The 22,834-nt window shown below is 46.5% G+C and overlaps 1 protein-coding gene across 2 annotated transcripts in view; it reads right to left on the reverse strand.

The window, feature by feature from the left end:
- The window catches only part of RNF216 (ring finger protein 216), a 165,391-nt gene that overhangs the window by 134,331 nt on the left and 8,226 nt on the right, over positions 1-22,834 (reverse strand). For both annotated transcript variants that reach the window (XM_054496092.2, XM_054496087.2), the window contains exon 2: positions 10,382-10,517. In XM_054496092.2, the coding sequence (XP_054352067.1) occupies positions 10,382-10,448 (67 nt within the window). In that variant the 5' untranslated portion in view covers positions 10,449-10,517. The remainder of the gene's footprint in view (positions 1-10,381; positions 10,518-22,834) is intronic.

A 22,834-nucleotide genomic window follows, 5' to 3' on the forward strand; every position in this document is an offset into this window, starting at 1 on the left:
TGCATCAAGTGACCTAAAAGAATGGAAGAAGAAAGAGGAAGAAATGAAATGAGGCATCTCATCACTGCAATTTTTGAAATTCTTCCATTAAAGCTGTAATGTTTTTCTTTTGTGTGTGTCGTGTGTGTGTGTGTGTGCCGGTGTGTTTGTCTGGGACAGGGTCTTGCTCTATTGCCCAGGCTGGAGTACAATGGTGTGATCATAGCTCACTGCAGCTTCAACCTCCTAGGCTCAAGCAATCCTCCCACCTCAGCTTCCCAAGTAGCTAGGACAACAGGTGCACACTACGTTGAACAGTTAATTTAAAAAAAATTTTTTTTTTTTGTAGAGATGGAGTCTCACGATGTTCCTATGCTGGCCTTGAACTCCTGGCCTCAAGTGATCCTCCCACCTCGGCCTCCCAAGAAGTCACTGGGATGACAGGCATGAGCCACCATGCCTGACTTAATTGTGGATTTTTAAGGATGAGGAGTTGCCAAGCTCCTCACTCAGCCATTTCAGAAGACACATGCTATGGGGGATCATTCTGAGGAGATACTGAGCCAAGAAAAGCTCTAGCCATTGGTACATGAGGCACAGGAGTCAAGAGAGAAAAGGTACACCACTGAAAATGGCCATAGTGAATAAGACCCCTCCATCCGCAGGAAATTGTAGATTCCTCTCTTGAAGAACTGACCCAAGAAAAAGACACACAATCTTGGTGTACCCAGTGAAAAAGTTGGTTTAGGCTGGGCACGGTGGCTCACGCCTCTAATCCCAGAACTTTGGGAGGCCTAGACAGGCAGATCACTTCAGGCCAGGAGTTTGAGACCAGCCTGGCCAACATGGTGAAACCCCATCTCTACTACAAATACAAAAATTAGCCGGGTGTGGTGGCATGCAACAACTGTAACCCCAGCTACCTGGGAGACTGAGGCAGGAGAATCCCTTGAACCTGGGAGGTGGAGGCTGCAGTAAGCCAAGATCATGCCACTGCACTCCAGCCTGGGTGCTAGAGCAAGACCCTATCTCAGGCTAAAAAAAAAAAAAAAAAAAAGGAAAGAAGGGAGGGAGGGAGGGAACTGAAGGAAAGGAAGGAAAGAAAGAAGAGAGGAGGAGCAAAGGAAGGAAAGGAAGGAAAGGAGGGAAAGGAAAGGAAAGAGGGAGGGAGGAAGGAAAGAAGGAAGGAGAAAGGAAGGAAAGAGAGGAAAGGAAGAAGGAAGGGAGGGAAGGAAGTGAGGGAGGGAGAGAAGGAAGGAAGGAAGGAAGGAAGGAAGGAAGGAACATACCACCTTATAATAAAGTCCAGTGTTTGACAAGATACCACACAACACACCACATGTAAGGTTCCAATTAGCTTTTCAAAGTATACTTAAAAAAAATTTAAAAGAATAACACAGCATGGTCTATAAATCAAGTGTACAAGCTCTATGAATTAATACAAAAGGGCCATCTGCGTATAATCACCACCACAAGCTCAGGAAATATTTCTAGCACATTAGTAGCCTCCCTGTGCTTTCTCCCAATTTCTGCTCTCCTTCGTCCCCAAAGGGAGGATTTCTAATTGCGCAGATAAGTTTTGCATGTTTTTGAGTATATAATATATTCTTCTCTGTCTTTCTTGCAAATAATGTTTGAGATACATCCATACTGCATGCTGTTATAATTCTTTGTTGTATATAATCCACTATATGAATATAACATAAATTATTCCTTCTTCTGTTGATAGACATTTGAGTATGTGGCAGTTTAGGCTACTGTGGATAATGCTATTGAGAACATTCTTGTGCAAGTCTTTGGTGTACTCATTTTAGTTGGATACATTCTAGGAGTGGAAATGCTGAGTCATGGGGTAAGCATATGCTCCATTTTGACAGATAACACTAAACAAATTTTCCAAATTGTACCAATTTACACTCCCATCTGCAGTGTAGGATAGTATGTTGCTTCACGTCCTTATGGGAACACAATCACGCTCATTCATTTATATACTGTCTATAGATTCTGATATGGTTTGGCTGTGTCCCCACCAAAAATCTTATCTTGAATTGTAATCCCATAATCCCCACATGTCAACAGTGGGACAGGTGGAGGTAATCGGATCATGGGGGCAGTTTCCCCCATTCTGCTCTCCTGATAGTGAATGAGTCTTGAGGTGTCTGATAGTTTTATAAGCACTGGCATTTCCCCTGCTTGCACTCACTCCATCCTGCCTCCTGAGAAGGTGTCTGCTTCTCCTTTGCCTTTTGCCATGACAGTAATTTTCCTGAGGCCTTCCCAGCAATGTGGAACTGTGAGTCAATTAAACCTCTTTCCTGCATAAATTACCCAGTCTCAGGCATTTCTTCCTAGCAGTGTGAAAGCAGACTAATACAGTTGCTTTCATGCTACAATGGTATAGCTGAATAGTTGCAACAGAAACCACATGGCCTGCAAGACTAAAATATTAACTACTTAGCTCTTTAAATTTGCTGAGCCCTAGTTATCCTGGCTCACTGCAACCTCTGCCTCCTGGGTTCAAGCGATTCTCAGGCCTCAGCCTCCTAAGTAGCTGGCATTACAGGCTTGCAACACCATGCCCGGCTAATTTTTGTATTTTTAGTAGAGATGGGGTTTCCCCATGTTGGCTAGGCTGGATTTGTTTTTGTTTTGTTTTTTGTTTTTGCGACAGGGTCGCTCTCTGTTGCCCAGGCTGGAGTACAATAGCATGAACACAGTTCTCTGCAGCCTTGACCTACGGGGTTCAAGTGATCCTCCCATCTTGGTATCCCAAGTACCTGGGACCTGGTAAACCCAAGACCACCATACCCAGCTAATTTTTTTATATTTAATTTTTTGCAGAGATGAGAATCTCACCATGTTGCCCAGGCTGGTCTCGAAATCCTAGGCTCAAGTTATCCTCCCACTTTGGCCTTCCAAAGTGCTGGCATTACAAGCATGAGCCACTGCGCCTGGCTGAGCTTTTTACTTCTTGTCTAATGTATTTTAGGCCATAAGTTTTCCTCAAAACATGGCATTACATGTATCTCATAAATATAATAGGCTATATTTTCATTATCATGTAATTCAAAATATCTTCTAATTTTCACTGTGATTTCTTCTTACACTGGGTACAGAATCCCACCCATGTTTATTACATTTGTTGACCATGTTCTTCCAATCTTCTATATTCATACAAGCGTGTGTATGTGCTTGCTCTTTCAGTTACTGAAACAAGTCTTAAAAATCCCCACTACAATGGTGGATTTGTCCAATTCTGTTTTTAGATCTGCCAATTTTTGCTTTGTATATTTTTCTATCATGTTACTAAGTATACAGGGATTAGCACTATTTTATCTTCTCAGCGCACTGAATCTTTTATCATTATGAACTCTATCAACGAGTTTCTATCAGTTTTATTTGATATTACACAGATATATCAGGGGTGTGTGTGTGTGTGTGTGTGTGTGTGTGTGTGTGTGTGTCTATTTGCATGATGTACCTTTTTTCCTTCCTGACAAAATTTTTTTAAATCTTTATTTTACCTTCATTTTTAAGCCTATTTCCACTAGGTATAGAATCATAGATGAGTAGGTAAAAACACTATTTAGCAATTAAAAAGGAATGAATTACTGACATATGCAACAACAGGGATGAATCTCAAACACGTTACCTTTCACAAAAGAATTCCGGTACAAAGAATATATACAGTATGTATAATTCCATTTATATGAAATGACAGAGTCAAAAAAAGCAGATTAGTGGTTTCCTTAGGCCTGGAGTGGGGTAAGGACTGACTGCAAAGAGGCACAAGGGAATCTTTTTGGAGTGATAGAAAATGTTCTATATCATAATTCAGGTGGTATATTCATTTGTCAAAACTCACTGAACTATACACTTTAAAAAAAACTACAGAGGTTGATGCATAATAAAAATTATTAATGTTGGCCAGGAGCAGTGGCTCACGCCTGTAATCCTAGCACTTCGTGAGGCAGAGGCAATTGGATCACTTGAGCCCAGCAATTCAAGACCAGCCTTGCCAGGCAACATTGTGAGACCCTCTCTTGATTAAAGAAAAAAAAAATTAATGCAGCTAATAAAAACAGAACTCTATATACCTGAAAAAAGTTCTCATGATGGGTGCAGAGTATACATACTAGTCTAACAAAATATATCTCCAAAGTCAGTAATTTTCCAAAAGGAATTAGTTGTTCTTAAAGAAACTGTTCAAGTATATTTAAGAACCAATTAAAAAGCAACTATAACATTAATTGGATACACATGTACAGAAAATTTTGAAATGATCGTAAATACAAGTTATAACTAAGATTTAAAATTGCCTGAATCTAATAAATTATGGCTACAATCACTACCAAGTTAGAATACATTATTAATAAAATCCTAAAAATTAGTCCTTCTTTTGCACTCATAATTTGCATAGCTTGAGCAATTTTATTACTCTTGATTTGACCTAATAAAATGTGCTCAATTTTAAATGCTCTGAAAGCCAAATACACAGTTGACTATTGAGCAACACTGATTTGAACAGTGTGGGTCCACTTATTTGCAGATTTTCTTCCACTTGTGTCACTTCTGAGACAGCAGGACTGCACGAGGCTTTTAGGAGCCTATCCCTTGCACCAGTGTGCCATGAATGTGGGATGTGGAGTCAAAGGAGATTATTTTGGACCTTTAAGATTTAATGACTGGCTCTCCCTCTCCCTCTCCCTCTCCCTCTCCCTCTCCCTCTCCCTCTCCCTCTCCCCTTTTTTCGGTCTCCCTCTGTTATCGAAGCTGGACTGTACTGCCGTGATCTCGGCTCGCTGCAACCTCCCTGCCTCGGGCTCCTGTGATTCTCCTGCCTCGGCCTGCCGAGTGCCTGGGATTGCAGGCGCGCGCCGCCACGCCTGAATGGTTTTTGTATTTTTGGTGGAGACGGGGTTTCGCCGTGTTGACCGGGCTGGTCTCCAGCTCCTGGCCTCGAGTGATCTGCCCGCCTCAGCCTCCCGAGGTGCTGGGATTGCAGACGGAGTCTCGCTAACTCAACGCTCAATGGTGCTCAGGCTGGAGTGCAGTGGTGTGATCTCGGCTCGCTGCAACCTCCACCTACCAGCCTCCTGCCTTGGCCTCTTAAAGTGCTAAGATTACAGCCTCTGCCCCGCCGCCACCCCGTCTAGGAAGTGAGGAGCGTCTCTGCCTGGCCGCCCATCGTCTGGGATATGAGGAGCCCCTCTGCCCGGCCGCCCTATCTGGGAAGTGAGGAGCGCCTCTGCCCGGCCGCCCATCGTCTGGGAGGTGAGGAGCGCCTCTGCCCGGCTGCCACCCCGTCTGGGAGGAAGTGAGGAGCGCCTCTGCCCGGCTGCCCCGTCTGGGAGATGAGGAGCACCTCTGCCCGGCCGCCCCGTCTGGGAGGTGAGGAGCGCCTCTGCCCGGCCGCCACCCCGTCTGGGAGGAAGTGAGGAGCGCCTCTGCCCGGCTGCCCCGTCTGGGAGATGAGGAGCACCTCTGCCCGGCCGCCCCGTCTGGGAGGTGAGGAGCGCCTCTGCCCGGCCGCCACCCCGTCTGGGAGGAAGTGAGGAGCGCCTCTGCCCGGCCGCCCCGTCTGGGAAGTGAGGAGCGCCTCTGCCTGGCCTCCACCCCGTCTGGGAGGAAGTGAGGAGCGCCTCTGCCCGGTTGCCCCATCTGGGAAGTGAGGAGCGCCTCTGCCTGGCCGCCACCCCGTCTGGGAAGTGAGGAGCGCCTCTGCCCGGCTGCCACCCCATGTGGGAAGTGAGGAGCGCCTCTGCCCAGCCACCCCTTCTGGGAGGTGAGGAGCGCCTCTGCCCGGCCGCCCCGCCTGGGAGGTGAGGAGCGCCTCTGCCCGGCCGCCCCGCCTGGGAGGTGAGGAGCGCCTCTGCCTGGCCACCACCCCGTCTGGGAGGAAGTGAGGAGCACCTCTGCCCAGCTGCCCCATCTGGGAAGTGAGGAGCGCCTCTGCCCGGCTGCCACCCCCTATGGGAAGTGATGAGCGCCTCTGCCCGGCCGCCCACTCTGGGAAGTGAGGAGCGCCTCTGCCCGGCCACCCACTCTGGGAGGTGAGGAGTGCCTCTGCCCGGCCGCCCCGTCAGGGAGGTGAGGAGCGCCTCTGCCTGGCCGCCACCCCATCTGGGAGGAAGTGAGGAGCATCTCTGCCCAGCTGCCCCATCTGGGAAGTGAGGAGCGCCTCTGCCCGGCTGCCACCCCCTATGGGAAGTGAGGAGCGCCTCTGCCCGGCCGCCCACTCTGGGAGGTGAGGAGTGCCTCTGCCCGGCCGCCCCGTCTGGGAGGTGAGGAGCGCCTCTGCCTGGCCGCCACCCCGTCTGGGAGGAAGTGAGGAGCGCCTCTGCCCGGCCGCCCACTCTGGGAAGTGAGGAGCGCCTCTGCCCGGCCGCCCACTCTGGGAAGTGAGGAGCGCCTCTGCCCGGCCGCCCACTCTGGGAGGTGAGGAGCGCCTCTGCCTGGCCACTCCGTCTGGGAAGGGAGGAGCGCCTCTGCCTGGCCGCCCCGTCTGGGAGGTGAGGAGCACCTCTGCCCGGCCGCCACCCCGTCTGGGAGGAAGTGAGGAGCACCTCTGCCCGGCCGCCCCGTCTGGGAAGTGAGGAGCGCCTCTGCCTGGCCGCCACCCCGTCTGGGAGGAAGTGAGGAGCGCCTCTGCCCGGCTGCCCCATCTGGGAAGTGAGGAGCGCCTCTGCCCGGCCGCCACCCCATATGGGAAGTGAGGAGCGCCTCTGCCTGACCACTCCGTCTGGGAGGTGAGGAGCGCCTCTGCCCGGCCGCCCCGTCTGGGAGGTGAGGAGTGCCTCTGCCCGGCCGTCACCCCGTCTGGGAGGAAGTGTGGAGCACCTCTGCCCGGCTGCCCCGTCTGGGAGATGAGGAGCACCTCTGCCCGGCCGCCCCGTCTGGGAGATGAGGAGCACCTCTGCCCGGCCGCCCCGTCTGGGAGATGAGGAACACCTCTGCCCGGCTGCCCCGTCTGGGAGGTGAGGAGTGCCTCTGCCCGGCTGCCACCCCGTCTGGGAGGAAGTGAGGAGCACCTCTGCCCGGCCGCCCCCTCTGGGAAGTGAGGAGCGCCTCTGCCTGGCCGCCACCCCGTCTGGGAGGAAGTGGGGAGCGCCTCTGCCTGGCTGCCCCATCTGGGAAGGGAGGAGCGCCTCTGCCCAGCCGCCACACCGTCTGGGAAGTGAGGAGCGCCTCTGCCCGGCCGCCCCCTCTGGGAGGTGAGGAGCGCCTCTGCCCGGCCGCCCCGTCTGGGAGGTGAGGAGCACCTCTGCCCGGCTGCCACCCGGTCTGGGAGGAAGTGAGGAGCGCCTCTGCCCGGGCGGCCCCGTCTGGGAAGCGAGGAGCGCCTCTGCCCGGGCGGCCCCTTCTGGGAAGCGAGGAGCGCCTCTGCCCGGGCGGCCCCGTCGGGGAAGTGAGGAGCGCCTCTGCCCGGCCGCCCCGTCTGGGATGTGAGGAGCGCCTCTACCCGGCTGCCCATCGTCTGGGATGTGAGGAGAGCCTCTGCCCGGCCGCCCCGTCTGGGAGGAGAGGAGCGCCTCTGCCCGGCCGCCCTGTCTGGGACGTGAGGAGCGCCTCTGCCTGGCTGCCCTGTCTGGGAGGTGTACCCAACAGCTCCAAAGAGACAGCGACCATCGGGAGCGGGCCATGAGGACGATGGCGGTTTTGTTGAAGAGAAGGGGAGGAAGTGTGGGGAAAGGAAGGAGAGATCAGATTGTTGCTGTGTCTGTGTAGAATGGGGTGGGCATAGGAGACTCCATTTTGTTCTGACTAGGAGAAATTCTTCTGCCTTGGGGTGCTGTTGATCTATGGCCTTTCCCCCAGCCCCATGCTCTCTGAAACATATGCTGTGTCAACTTAGGGTTAAATCGATTAAGGGCGGTGCAAGATGTGCTTTGTTAAACAGATGCTTGAAGGCAGCATGCCCTTTAAGAGTCATCACCACTCCCTAATCTCAAGTACCCAGGGGCACAAACACTGCAGAAGGCCGCAGGGACCTCTGCCTAGGAAAACCAGAGACCTTTGTTCATGTGTTTATCTCCTGACCTTCTCTCCACTATTATCCTATGACCCTCCCATATCCCCCTCTCCGAGAAACACCCAAGAACGATCAATAAATACTTCATAAATTTAAAAAAAAAAAAAAAAGAAAAAAAAAAAAAAAAAAAAGATTTAATGACTGACCTGCTGGGTTCTGGACTTGCGTGGTACCTCTCGCGTCTTTCTTTTGGCCAATTTCTCCCTTTTGGAACAGGAGTATATACCCAATGCGTGTACCCTCATTGTATCTTGGGAATAATTAACTTGTTTTTTGACTTTACAGGCTCATAGGTGGAAGGGACTAGACTTGTCTCAGATAAGACTGGACTTTTGAGTTAATGCTGGAATGAGTTAAGACTTTGGGGCCTGGTGGGAGGTAATTGGATCATGGGGGTGGTATTTCATAAATGATTTAGCACAATCCCCTCTGGTTGCAACAGTGAGTTCTTGTGAGATCTGGTTGTTTAAAAGTGTGTGGCACCTCTTCCCCAACTCCTCTTGTTCCTGCTCCAGCCATGTGAGACAAACCTGCTTCCCCTTCTCCTTCTGTCATGATTATAAGTTTCCTAAGGCCTCCCCAGAAGCAGAGGCCGCTATGTTTCCTATACAGCCTACAGAATTGTGAACCAATTAAACCTCTTTTCTTTCTTTACAAATTACCCAGTCTTGGGCATTTCTTTACAGCCAGTGGAGAACGAACTAATACAAGAACCAACCCCTCTTCCTCCTCCTCTTCAGCCTACTCAATGTAAGGATGATGAAGATGAAAGACCTTTAGAATGGTCCACTTCCACTTAAGGAACAGTAAATATATTCTTTCTCTTCCTTATGATTTTCTTAATAACACTTCTTTTCTGTAGCTCACTTTATTGTAAGAATACAGTATACAAAACATACAATATATAACACAATGTGTTGACTGTTTATGTTATCAGTAAGGCTTCCAGTCAACAGTAGGCTATTTGTACTTAAGTTTTGGTGGAGTCATTTTTCTTTTTTTTTTTTTTTTTGAGACAGAGTCTTGCCCTGTCGCCCAGGCTGGAGTGCAGTGGCGCAATCTCGGCTCACTACAATCTCTGCCTCCCAGGTTCAAGTGATTCTCCTGCCTCAGCCTCCCAAGTAGCTGGGACTACAGGCATGCACCACCACACCCAGCTAATTTTTGTATTTTTTTAGTAGAAACGGGGTTTCACCATGTTGGTCAGGCTGGTCTCAAACTCCTGACCTCGTGATCCACCCGCCTCGGCCTCCCAAAGTGCTGGGATTACAGGAATGAGCCACCACGCCTGGCCTGGGGGAGTCATTTTTGTAAGGTCAAATGTAATTTACTCTCTACCAGAAAAATCATCTTTGTAAACACAAAATATTATCAATGGGAGAAAACAAAACCAGTATAACCTCTTCCATGGAATTTATAATTGCAAAAAATGAACATAAGGATTCTACACCTCAGCATGATTTTTTTCCTTTTAGCCCAAGTGTAAATGTGAATTCGAATTTAACAGGAAATTTCATAAACATTTAAGAATGTTACAGAAATGCAAGCACTATTCCCTTTACAAATCAATAAAATTCCCCAAAACTTTAAAAGCTGTAGAACAGGCCGGGCGCAGTGTCTCACGCCTGTAATCCCAGCACTTTGGCAGGCTGAGGCGGGCGGATCACCTGAGGTCGGGAGATCAAGACCAGCCTGACCAACGTGGAGAAACCCCATCTCTACTAAAAATACAAAATTAGCAGGGCGTAGTGGTACATGCCTGTAATCCCAGCTACTCGGGAGGCTGAGACGGGAGAATCGTTTGAACCCAGGAGGCGGAACTTGTGGTGAGCCAAGATTACGCCATTGCACTCCAGCCTGGGCAATGAGCGAAATTCTATCTCAAAAAAAGAAAAAAAAACAAAACAAAACTGTAGAACAAAAAAATACATGTTCCAAAATTCCCCTCAAGGCTAAGCCAGAATCTTCCGGCAAAAAAGAAATTAAGCATCATGGGAGGACAAGACTGGTTCAGCATCACCTGTAGTATTTCAGATCATAAAGGCCTAGTGGAGCACTCCTTTATAATCACCACGCCTTCAAAAACTGATGATGACACTGTCTCTTAAGATTCAATGACTGCATATTAACAGTGTCTTGCCAGTAAATTAATAGCTTATTAATTTAGTTGTAATGAATGAGTCTTACACTTCATTCACGCCAGCAATATCATTATCTGATACAATTCTAGTCTAACTAGTCTTTTTATGTCAAAAATGAAATGTCCCTGGATTCTAAATGGTCCAAAATAGGTTCATTTCAAAAGATATAGCTGTGATACTGAAAGAAAAAGCCACAGGGAAAGGGATGAAGTGAGAGCAAACAACTCACCTTGTCCCCGATGGCAGTGAAAGTTGTTCAAGTGAATTACCTCTTCATTGTTGTTTCCCTCTTCCATTTTCAAATGCAGACATGCACATACGGGACTGCTAATATCTAAACATGGTGACCATCTGTTTCAAAAGGGCTGAAAAGGAAGCAAAGAGCAACAGTAAGAATGAGGGAGTATCAAAACTCTTGCCATGTATCTGGTCAGGGGAACATCTGAAGCTCATGCTGAAAACACTCCTTAAGAAAACATATCCAAGGAGGTGGGTCAAAAAAAAAAACCACATAAACTCAAAACGTATGACATTAAAACAAATTTTTAAAATACACATACTAAAGAGACAAAGTACTGACAGAGAATTCACATCTTGATACAAATATGCTAACAAAGAAATGGGATAAGGGTATTAATAGGCAATTCAATTCACAAAAAAGGAAACACAGAAGATGCTCAATCTCTGTGCATCTGTGTGTGTAATAATCAGGGAAAGGCAAATCAGAAAATGAATTATGTTTCAGCCAGACGCAGTCGCTCACGCCTACAATCCCAGCACTTTGGGAGGCCGAGGGGGGCAGGTCACGAGGTTAGGAGTTCGAGACCAGCCTGACCAACATGGTGAAACCCCAACTCTACTAAAAATAGAAAAATTAGCCGGGCGTGGTGGCACGCGCCTGTAATCCCAGCTACTCCGGACACTGCCACAGGAGAATCGCTTGAACCCGGGAGGCTGAAGTTGCAGTGAGCCAAGATTGTGGCACTGCACTCCAGCCTGGGCAACAGAGTGAGACTCCGTCTCAAAAAAAAAAAAAAAAAAAAAAAAAATTATGTTATGTTTCAAACCACTAGGGCGGCAAAAAAGGCAAGTATGTAAGACATGGGAAATCTTATACATTGCTGGTTTGGAGAGTAACTTGGAAAAGATATTCTGAATAGCAATTGGCAATACGCCCTAAATTACAAATGTACATTCCCTGTAACTTAGCAATTCCACTTCCAGGTATATCAGCTAAAGAAACCTCTGTGTGTTCTCCAAGAAATATGCATAACAGAATATACGGACAGCGATGGTCATTACAGCAAATACATAATAAAAGCAATTGGAAATGACCTTACTGGACATCAGTAAAGGAATAAATAAAATTCATATGATACAACACACTTAAATTAACTAATGTTAAATGAAAATAAGTGCGATACCATTTATGTAAGTTCATACACAAATTTAAAATACATTATATTTAAATATTAAATTAAAAAATACAGCCAGGCGTGGTGGCTCACACCTGTAATCCCAGCTCTTAGGGAGGCTGAGGTGGATGGATCACCTAAGGTCAGGAGTTCGAGACCAGCCTGGCCAACATGGTGAAACCCCATCTCTATTAAAAACACACACACAAGCTGGGTGCAGTGGCTCACGCCTGTAATCCCAGCACTTTGGGAGGCCGAGGTAGGCAGATCATGAGGTCAGGAGATTGAGACCATCCTGGCCAACACGGTGAAACCCTGTCTCTACTAAAAATTTAAAAAATAATAATAAATAAATAATAAAAATACAAAAATTAGCAGGGTGTGGTGACGGGCGCCTGATATCCCAGCTAGTCGGGAAGCTAAGGCAGGAGAATGGCATGAACCCGGGAGGCAGACGTTGCAGTGAGCCGAGATCACACCACTGCACTCCAGCTTGCATGACAGAGCGAGACTCTGTCTCAAAAAAAAAAAAATTAAAAATACAGTATGCGTAAGAATGACCTCGGCAACTTCAGGACAGTGACTATTTCTGGGTAAGGGAGAATGAAAAGGAACTTGAACTTGAGCTACATATAACATCTTTTTTCTTTCTTTTAAAGATATTTAAAGCAAACAAGGCAAAACATGAACATATGTTAAATCTGGGTAGCAGACTTGGGTAGTAGACTTGTATTTTTGAAATCCATCCCTCTCTTCCTTTAAAAAGAAGTATCATGGTGTTAAAGCCAAGACATTACATCTCCATGGACCAGCAACAGAACAGAAACACAGAAGTTAGTGATGGGGCCAAAGCTGCAGAACTATTGAACTCTGGGGATAGGAAAAAGAGAAATATTTGGGAAATGGACTCATATGAGAGTAATGGGGACAAAAAAACAACAACCCATGTCTACTATGGAAGGAGAAAAGGTGGGTACCAATGAGGGAGGGGGTAGATTAACTGTTAAGTGACATGAGGGAACCTTTCCGGGTTAAGTCATGCTCCACATATTGATTGTGGTGGTAGTCACCTGGGTATATGCATTTGTCAAAACTCACTTATCTATATACTAAAATGGATAGATTTTATTTTAATTATATATCAATAAAGATTTCTTTGAGGGCTGGGAGCGATGGCTCACAGCTGTAATCCCAGCACTTTGAGAGGCTGAGGCGGGCACATCACTTGAGGTCAGGAGTTCGATACCAGCTGGGCCAACGTGGTGAAACCTCATTTCTACGAAAAATATAAAAATTAGCCAGGCGTGGTGGCAGGCACCTGTAATCCCAGCTACTTGGAAGGCTGAGGCAGGAGAATAGCTTGAACTCAGTCGGTGGAGGTTGTAGTCTTTTTTATTTCTTTTTGAGCCAGAGTCTCTCTCTGTCATCCCGGCTGGAGAGCAGCCGCACGATCACGGCTCACTACAGCCTTGAACCCCTGGGCTCAAGCAATCCTCCTGCCTCAGCCTCAGAGTAGCTGGGACTACAGGCATGCACCACCATGCCTAACTGAATTTTTAAAAATTTTTTGTAGAGACAGGGTCTCACTGTGCTGCCCAGGCCGGTTTGGATATCCCGGTCTCAAGCATTCCTTCTGCGTTTGCTTCCCAAAGTGCTGGGATTACAGGTGTGAACCACCAAGCCCAGCCTGTATCAATAAAGATTTAAAAAAATAAAACAGACGGCAGGGCACGACGGCTCATGCCTGTAATCTCAGCACTTTGGGAGGCCGAGGCAGGTGGATCACTCGAGGTCAGGAGTTTGAGACCAGCCTGGCCAACATGGCGAAACCCTGCTTCTACTAAAAATACGAGAAATTAGCCAGGTGTGGTGGCAGGTGCCTCTAATCCCAGCTACTTGGGAGGCTGAGGCAGGAGAATTGCTTCAACCCGGGAGGCAGAGGTTGTAGAGTAAGCTGAGATCGCGCCATTGCACTCCAGGTTGGGAGACAAGAGTAAAACTCTGTCTCAAAAGAATAAATAAATTAAAAAAAAAAACAACAACAGATAAGTATCCATTCAAGCCAGCAATGGTGTGGTGAAACTATACTGGCTATTGGACAGTAGTAAAAATAAAACCACACATAAATATGTCATAAGGTAAAACATTAAAATTGCAAAAACTGCCAGAGGTAAAACAAAGATAAAAATAGACTCTTCAGGCTGGGCGCAGTGACTCACACCTGTAATCCCAGCACTTTGGGAGGCTGAGGAGGGCAGATCACTTGAAGTCAGGAGTTCGAGACCAGCCTGGTCAATATGGCAAAACGCCATCTCTACTAAAAATACAAAAATCAGCTTGGTGTGGTGGCATGCGCCTGTAATCCCAGCTATTCAGGAGGTTGAGATATGAGAATCGCTTGAACCCGGGAGGCGGAGGCTGCAGTAGGCCAAGATTGTGCCACTGCACTCCAGCCTGGGCAACAGAGCAAGACACCGTTTCAAAAAAAAAAAAAAAAAAAAAAAAAGACTCTTCATAAGAAGCAATTAACACTAAAGTAATAAAATATGATCTTTAAGTAGTAGAGAAAAAATAATTGTAAACTTCAAATTCTATGATCTCTTAAATTATTTTTCAAGAGTAAGGATAGGGGCTGGGTGCAGTGGCTCATGCCTATAATCCCACCACTTTGGGAAGCCAAAGCAGGACAATCACTGGAGGTCAGAAATTTGAGACCAGCCTGAGCAAACTTGGTGAGACCACATCTCTACAAAAAACTGAAAAAAATTAGTTGGGCATGGTGGCACGCATCTGTGATCCCAGCTACTCCGGAGGCTGAGGCTAGAGGATTGCTTGAGCCCATGAGTTCCAAGGGTACAGTGAGCTATGATCAACCCACTGCATTCCAGCCTAGGAAACAGAGCAAGACTCTCTTAAAAAAAAAAAACAAAAAACAAGAAAGGACAGGATAAAACAATTTTTACACATTCAAAGACTAAGAGAGTTTACCTCCCACAGATACTCAAAGAGCTATTAAAAAAATAAACTTCAAGACCGGGCACGGTGGCTCACGCCTGTAATCCCAGGACTTCAGGAGGTCAAGGCCAGTGGATTGCTTAAGGTCAGGAGTTGAGACCAGCCTGGGAAACATAGTGAGGACTATCTATACTAAAAATACAAAAATTAGCTGGGTGTGTAGCAGGTGGGAACCTGTAATCCCAGCTACTTGGGAGGCTGAGGTAAGAGAATTGCTTGAGCTTGGAAGGTGGAGGTTGCAGTGAGCTGAGATCGTGCCACTGCACTCCAGCCTAGGCAACAGGGTGAGACTCCATCTCAAAAAATAAAAAAATAAAAAATAAGGCATGGTGGTGCATGCCCGTAGTCCCAGCTACTCAGGAAGCTGAAGCAGGAGGACTGCTTGAGCCCAGGAGTTCAACACTGCAGTGTGCCACCACCATGCCACTGCACTCCAGCCAGGGTGAGAGCGAGACCCTGCCTCTGAAACAAACAAAAAGCATGAAAAAGAAACATGGGGCTGGCATGGTGGCTCACACCTGTAATCCCAGCACTTCGAGAGGCTGAGGCAGGCAGACTGCCTGAGCTCAGGAGTTTGCGACCAGCCTGGGCAACACAATGAAACCGTCTCTACTAAAATACAAAAAAAAAAAAAAAAAAAAAATTAGCCAGCCGTGGCAGTATGTGCCTATAATCCCAGCTACTCAGGAGGCTGAGGCAGGAGAATTGCTTGAACCCAGGAGGCAGAGGTTGCAGTGAGCTGAGATCGCACCATTGCAGTCCAGCCTGAGCAACAGAGCAAGACTCCGTCTCAAAAAAAAAAAAGAAAGAAAGAAATAGAAACATGAATCCAGGCTGGGCACAATGGCTCACACTTGTAATCCAGGAAACCAGTCCTTGGGAGACCAAGGTGGGAGAATCGCTTGATGCTAGAGGTTCAAGACCAGCCTGGGCAATATAGCTAGACCCTGTTTCTACAAAAAATGAAAATTAAAAAATTAGCTGCGCGGGGTGGCATGTACCTATAGTTCTAGCTACTCAGGAGTCTGAAGCAGGAGGATCTCCTGAACCCAGGAGTTTGATGTTGCAGTGAGCCATGAGTGTGCCACTGCATTACAGCCTGGGTGAGAGTGAGACACTGCCTCAAAAAACTAAAACAAAAACAAACAAAAAAAATCCTTGAGTCTAGAGAGATGTGTGGTGCTCTAAACTGTGTCACGCCTGGCCTCCAAATTCCTATATTGAAGCTCTGACCTCCAATATAATGGTATTTGGAGATGAAGTCTGTGGGAGGTGATTAGAATTAGATGAAGTTGTGGAGGCTGGGCCCTCATGATGGCTGGGCACTCTGAGAAGAAGAGATCTAGAGAGCTTGCTTTTTCTCTCCATCATGTGAGAACACAGGGAGAAGGCAGTTGTCTGAGATCCAGGAAGAGAGAAATAACCAGAATCCAACAATGCTGAAATTCTATTCTCAGACTTCCAAATTCCAGAACTGTGAGAAAATAAATTTGTCTTAAATGTCACCCAGCTGATGCTATTTTGTTAGTCTATGGTATCAGTCAGCTTGAGCTGACTAATACAGGTGGAATTACAGAAACAACACATATAGCACAGAAAATAAGGAAACAGGGTCTTAATTTCAGGTAACAAATGTCTGTGGCACAACTTTTTAAAAATGTTTAAAAGGTGAAACTAAAATTCTATATAATTATAAAGGGTGCACGTGTATGTTTAGAGATTGATATTCACCAGATAGTTGTACAATGATAATGTCCTTGGGTCCTGTTCCAGAGGCTAACAGAGAGGATAAACTTACAAGCCAAAATGAGGATGCTACTATGTATGAACCATTTTTCTTATCACTTCACATGCATAACACATCTAATCCTAACAAGAACCCTATAATCCTGGCATGATTATTAACCTTATTTTACAGAGACTTTGGTTCTGGCCATGACAAAGTATTAATAGCCTATAGTAGACCAACACTTTGCCTCTTCTTATAAATCTACTACAAAAAGACCAAATATATAAAACACATCTTTGAAGGCAATGGTGAAAAACCAGCTGGCAGGATTTCAGGGACTCTGATCCATGAAAAATGAGAAGCACATCAGGAGAGGACATATCAATCCTAAATTTTTTGTCTCCTGAAGGCATTTCCCAAATCTTAAGTGTGAAAAAATGGACCTGAGGTAGAAGCAGCAATTTCAATGGGCTAAGGAGTTGAAGGTCAGAGTTTGGGGCTTGCCAAAGTAGCTGAGACTTAAGGGACAAAATTCCAGCAAGGAAGAATCCACTGAGAAAGAACTCTCCAAAAACCAGAATAATAACCTCCTCACCCCCCACCAAGTTGTTGACCTATGCTACATACATGCAGGACTAGACTCCCCAAAATCCAATAGCAGAGAAGCTAAAGAGCTGAGCAGAGATCTCAGCAAACACGTACTGTTGAGAGGGATTTTTTTTTTTTTTTTTTTTTTGAGAGGGAGTTTTGCTCTGCCACCCAGGCTGAAGTAATGGTGCGATCTTGGCTCACTGCAACCTCTGCCTCCTGGGTTCAAGCCATTTTCCTGCCTCAGCCTCCCGAGTAGTGGGGACTACAAGCACGCACCACCATGCCCAGCTAATTTTTGTATTTTTAGTAGAGGGGATTTTGTCATGTTGGCCAAGGTGGTCTCGAATTCCTGACCTCAGGTGATGCACTTGCTTTGGCCTCCCAAAGTACTGGGATTACAGGCATGAACCACCACTCCCAGCCTGTTGAGAGAGATTAAAGGGCAAGCCCAACCAAAGTAGAGGAATGCTGGTAAACACTGAGCTTTCATCTGAGATCCTAGGAGAGCCAAATCTTAAGGGTTAAGAGCAAAATGAAAACAGACTTAATAAAGACCAAACCATGACAGGATCAAGATGATTTGCCGGTACTCTAGTTTGCACACCTAAAAAACTTAAACCACAATGGAGGAGTATCATTTGGAACTTTCAGTTTTTTCATTCATAATGTCCAGACTTTGATTTAAAAAAAAATTACCAGGTGCGGTAGCTCATGCCTTGTAATCCTAGCACTTTGGGAGGCTGAAGCAGGAGGATCACTTGAGCCCCGGAGTTTAAGACCAGCCTGGGAAACACAGTGAGATCTTGGCTCTATTGGGGGGGGCGGAAAAAAGGCTGGGCCCAGTAGCTCATGCCTGTAATCTCAGCACTTTGGGAGGCTGAGGCAGACACAGACACAGACACAGACACACACACACACACACACACACACACACACACACACACACACCCCCTACACCTTAAACTGACACACACCTACACCTTAAACTGACAGACCTTAAGGAAACAAGATGAATCCACTTACAGCTGGATAGGCTTGAACAGTACTATCAAAGAGCTTGACCTAACTGACACTTTATCGAGTAACTGCAGAATACACGTTCCTTTCAAGTGTGTAAGAACATTCACAAAACAGACTGTATGCCGTGCCATAACAAATTTCGAAGGCTTGAAATCATACAGCATGTTCTCTGACAACAGTCAATAAAAGATAATTAGGAAATTCTGAAATGTGAGAAATAAAGCAACCTTTTTTTTTTTTTGAGACAGAGTCTTGCTCTGTCACCCAGGCTGGAGTGCAGTGGCTCGATCTCGGCTCACTGCAAGCTCCGCCTCCCGGGTTTACGCCATTCTCCTGCCTCACCCTCCCGAGTAACTGGGACTACAGGCACCCACCACCACACCCGGCTAATTTTTTGTATTTTTAGTACAGACGGGGTTTCACCATGTTAGCCAGGATGGTCTCGATCTCCTGACCTTGTGATCCACCCGCCTCGACCTCCCAAAGTGCTGGGATTACAGGCATGAGCCACTGTGCCCAGCCGAAGCAACTTTTAAAATCCACACATTAAAGAAGAAATTACAATGAAAAGTATTTAACTATTTTGACTAAATAAACTGAAAGATAATGAAAACAAAATATATCAAAATTTATGGGAAGGAGGTAAAATAGTTTATTAGACAGCAATTTACAGTTCCAAATGCCCTTTTTTTTTTTTTGACGGAGTTCCCCTCTGTTGCCAGACTGGAGTGCAGCGGCATGATCTCAGCTCACTGCAGACTCCCGAAGTATTGGGATTACAGGCGTAAGCCACCGCGTCCGGCCACAAATGCCTTATTTTAAAGAAAGAGGCTGGGCGTGGTGGCTCATGCCTGTAATCCCAGCACTTTGGGAGTCTGAGGTGGGCAGACTGCTTGAGCTCAGGAGTTCAAGACCAGCCTGGGCAACATGGTGAAACGCTGTCTCTACCAACAAACAAACAAACAAATTAGATGGGCATGGTGGCATGCACCTGTGGTACCAGCTACATGGGAGGCCGGGGAGGGAGGACTGCCTGAGCCTAAGAGGCAGAAGTTGCAGTAACCTAAGATCACTCCACTGTACTCCAACCTGGGAGACAGTGAGAGCCGTCTCAAAAAAAAGAAAAAAAGAAAAAAGACTGAAAATCAGCCAGGCGTGGTGACTCACGCCTATAATCCCAGCACTTTGGGAGGCCAAGACGGACGGATCACTTGAGGTCAGGAGTTTGAGACCAGCCTGGCCAACATGGTGAAAACCTGTCTCTATTAAAAATACAAAAATTAGCCAGGCTTGGTGTAGTCAGGAGGCTGAGGCAGAGGAATCACTTGAACCCAGGAGGCCAAGGTTGCAGTGAGCTGAGATTGTGCCACTGTACCCCAACCTGGGTGACAGAGTGAGACCCATCTCAAAAAAAAAAAAACTGAAAATCGGCTGCGTGTGGTGGCTCACGCCTGTAGTCCCAGCACTTTGGGAGGCTGAGGCAAGCAGATTGCTTGAGCACATAAGTTTAAGGCCAGCGAAACCCCGTCAAAAAAGATTACTGGGGCTGGGCGCCGTGGCTCACGTCTGTAACCCTAGCACTTTCGGAGGCCAAGATGGGCGGATCACCTGAGGTTGGGAGTTTGAGACCGGCCTGACCAACATGGAGAAACCCCATCTCTACTAAAAATACAAAATCACCAGGCATGGTGGCACATGCCTGTAATCCCAGCTACTTAGGAGGCTGAGGCAGGAGAATCACTTGAACCTGGGAGGCGGAGGTTGCGGTGAGCCGAGATCACGCCAATGCACTCCAGCCTGGGCAACAAGAGCAAAATTCTGTCTCAAAAAAAAAAAAAAAAAAAAAAAAAAGATTACTGGGAGAAATTAAGTATCAAATAAATGTAGAGACATACCATATTCACGGGTGGGAAAGCTCAATTTTGCAAAGATGTCCATTCACTCTAAATTGACGTGTAGATTTAATACAAACTTTATCAGGTTTTAAGAATAGATATATACTAGATGACTTTAGAATTTACGGGAAAACAGCCAAGAATAACCAAAGCATTCATGGAGAAAAACAAAAGGAGGATTTACAGTAGGAGATATTGTATTAAGTTACACTAATTAAGACAATATTGTATTGACAAAAGAAAGTCCAATGGAACAGAGTGCAGAACAGATTCTTTTTTTTTTCTTTCACCTCGAAACACTGTATTGCTCTGTCGCCCAGGCCGGAGTGCAGTGGTGTGATCTCGGCTCACTGCAACCTCCGCCTCCTGGGTTCAAGCGATTCTCCTGCCTCAGCCTCCAGAGTTGCTGGGATTACAAGCATGCACCCACCACGCCCCGCTAATTTTTGTGTTGTTGGTAGAGACAGGGTTTCACCATGTTGGCCAGGCTGGTCTCGAACTCTTGACCTTGTGATTCGCCCGCCTTGGCCTCCCAAAGTGCTGGGATTACAGGCGTGAGCCACCACACCTGGCCCCAGATTCAATCTTATACGAATGTTTATGACAAAAGTAGTACTGCAGAGCAGTGGAAAACATGACCTTTCTACTATATGACGCTGTACTCAAAAGCCATATATGGGGTGGGAGTAGGGGGTAACAACCCTTCCTCATGCCTTACACAAAAACAATTTTAGATAACTACACATTTAAACAGAAAGGTAAAATAAGTTTCTAGAAGTTAACACAAAATCTCCACAATCTTAGAGGTGCAAAAGATACCCTAAACAGGACATAAACAGTACTATCCATAAAAGAAAAAACTGAAACACTATATATTAAAATTAAGCATGTCTACTCACCAAAGAAATTAAGAATGAAAAGGCAAGCCACCAGGAGAAAATATAAAAATTCTTGCATGTTAACTGAAAAGAAAAAGAATCCAGGCGGGGTGCAGCGGCTCATGCGTGTAATTCCTGCACTTTGGAAGGCCGAGGCAGGCAGATCACGTGAGCTCAGGAGTTTGAGACCAGCCTGGACAACATGGCAAAACCCCATTTCTACAAAAAAACCAAAAAAATTAGCCAGGCACAGTAGCGGGCACCTAGTCCCAGCTACTCAGGAGGCTGAGATGGGAAGATCTCTTGAGCTCAAGAGGTGGAGGTTGCAGTAAGCTGTGATCCCGCCACTGCATTCCAGCGTGGGCAATAGGGGAGAAACCCTGTTCCCCCACCAAAAAAAATCTGCCCAAAGGAAAAATGGGGCAAACAATTTGAATTAACAATGGCTGAGTACCCTGAGGAAATGCAAAAGGCCAATAAATAAATGAAAAAGTGTCCAACATTATGAGACATCAGAGAAATGTAAACTAAAACCACAAGGGGCCAGGCGCAGTGGCTCACGCCTGTAATCCCAGCACTTTGGGAGGCCGAGGCGGGTGGATCACCTGAGCTCAGGAGTTCGAGACCAGCCTGACCAACATGGAGAAACCCTGTCTCTACTAAAAATACAAAATTAGCTGGGCATGGTGGCCCACGCCTGTAATCCCAGCTCCTTGGGAGGCTGAGGCAGGAGAATCGCTTGAACCGGGGAGGTGGAGGTTGCGGTGAGCCGAGATTGAGCCATTGCACTCCAGCCTGGGCAACAAGAGTGAAACTCCGTCCCAATAAAATAAAGTAAAATAAAACCACAAGGAAATTCTGGGAAGACAGTAGTAGTAACAGCAGAATAGTCTTTGAATCTCCTCGAATTCTCACACAGTAACAGAAAAAATTCCATGGACAACAGTTACAAAAACACTAGACAAGAAAGAATCTCCACAAACACCACATTACTATAAACACAAGATTTACATGTGCTTCTTGCTCTGTCACCCAGGCTGGAGTGCAGTGGTTCGATCTCGGCTTACTGCAACTTCCATCTCCCAGGTTTAAGCGATTCAATTCTTTCCTTCCTCTCTGAGAAAATCTCAATTTTCTTTGCCTTCCTGGGAGAAACCACTGTGCCTCAGAGGCAGTAAGCCCCAGATCGGGGCTTCTCATTAAATGTTACAAAGAGTTAATAGTCAAATAATATCAGTATTTTCTCAACTTATAGAATGTGAAGTTATAGATACTATCAAAATAGACAAATATCAAAACCAGGTTAGCAAAGTTTTACAACAGAAATTTCTCGCATTGATAACTGAACAAAGGTATTCCTTTTTTTTTTTTTTTTTGAGACAGAGTTTCGCTCTTGTCACCCAGGCTAGAGCGCAATGGCACGATCTCGGCTCACTGCAACCCTCTGCATCCCGGGTTCAAGCAATTCTCCTGCCTCACCCTCCCAAGTAGCTGGGATTACAGGCATGTGCCACCACGTCTGGCTAATTTTTGTATTTTTAGTAGACACAGGGTTTCACCATGTTGGCCAGGCTAGTCTCGAACTCCTGACCTCTGGTGATCCACACGCCTCAGCCTCTCAAAGCGGTGGGATTACAGGCATGAGCCACCGTGCCTGGCCCCAGGTATTCCCACTTTTAAAACTGACATATACCAGCGTTAAGTTTGGGTCTCTCATTTGAAATAATGATATTGATGTTATTTATAAGCAGCATGGTATTTAAAAGAACAGCTCTGGTATCAAATGTGAACTGCATCTAATCAAGTCCTTTTTTTCCCCAAATAAGATTTTTTTTTTTTTTTTGAGACGGAGTCTCCCACTGTCACCTGGGCTGGAGTGCAGTGGTGCAATCTCAGCTCACTGCAACCTCTGCCTCCTGGGTTCAAGCGATTCTCCTGCCTCAGCCTCCTGAGTAGCTGGGATTAAAGGTGCCCGCCACCACACAAGCTAGTTTGTTGTATTTTTAGTAGAGACGATGTTTCACCATGTTGGCCAGGCTGGTTTCAAACTCCTGACCTCATGATCTGCCCGCCTTGGCCTCCCAAAGTGCTGAGATTACAGGAGTGAGCCACCGCACCCAGCCAGATTTTTAAAAAGTA

This window comes from Pongo pygmaeus, chromosome 6 (assembly GCF_028885625.2).
Source record: "Pongo pygmaeus isolate AG05252 chromosome 6, NHGRI_mPonPyg2-v2.0_pri, whole genome shotgun sequence".
In the NCBI taxonomy this organism is placed as follows: Eukaryota; Metazoa; Chordata; class Mammalia; order Primates; family Hominidae; genus Pongo; species Pongo pygmaeus.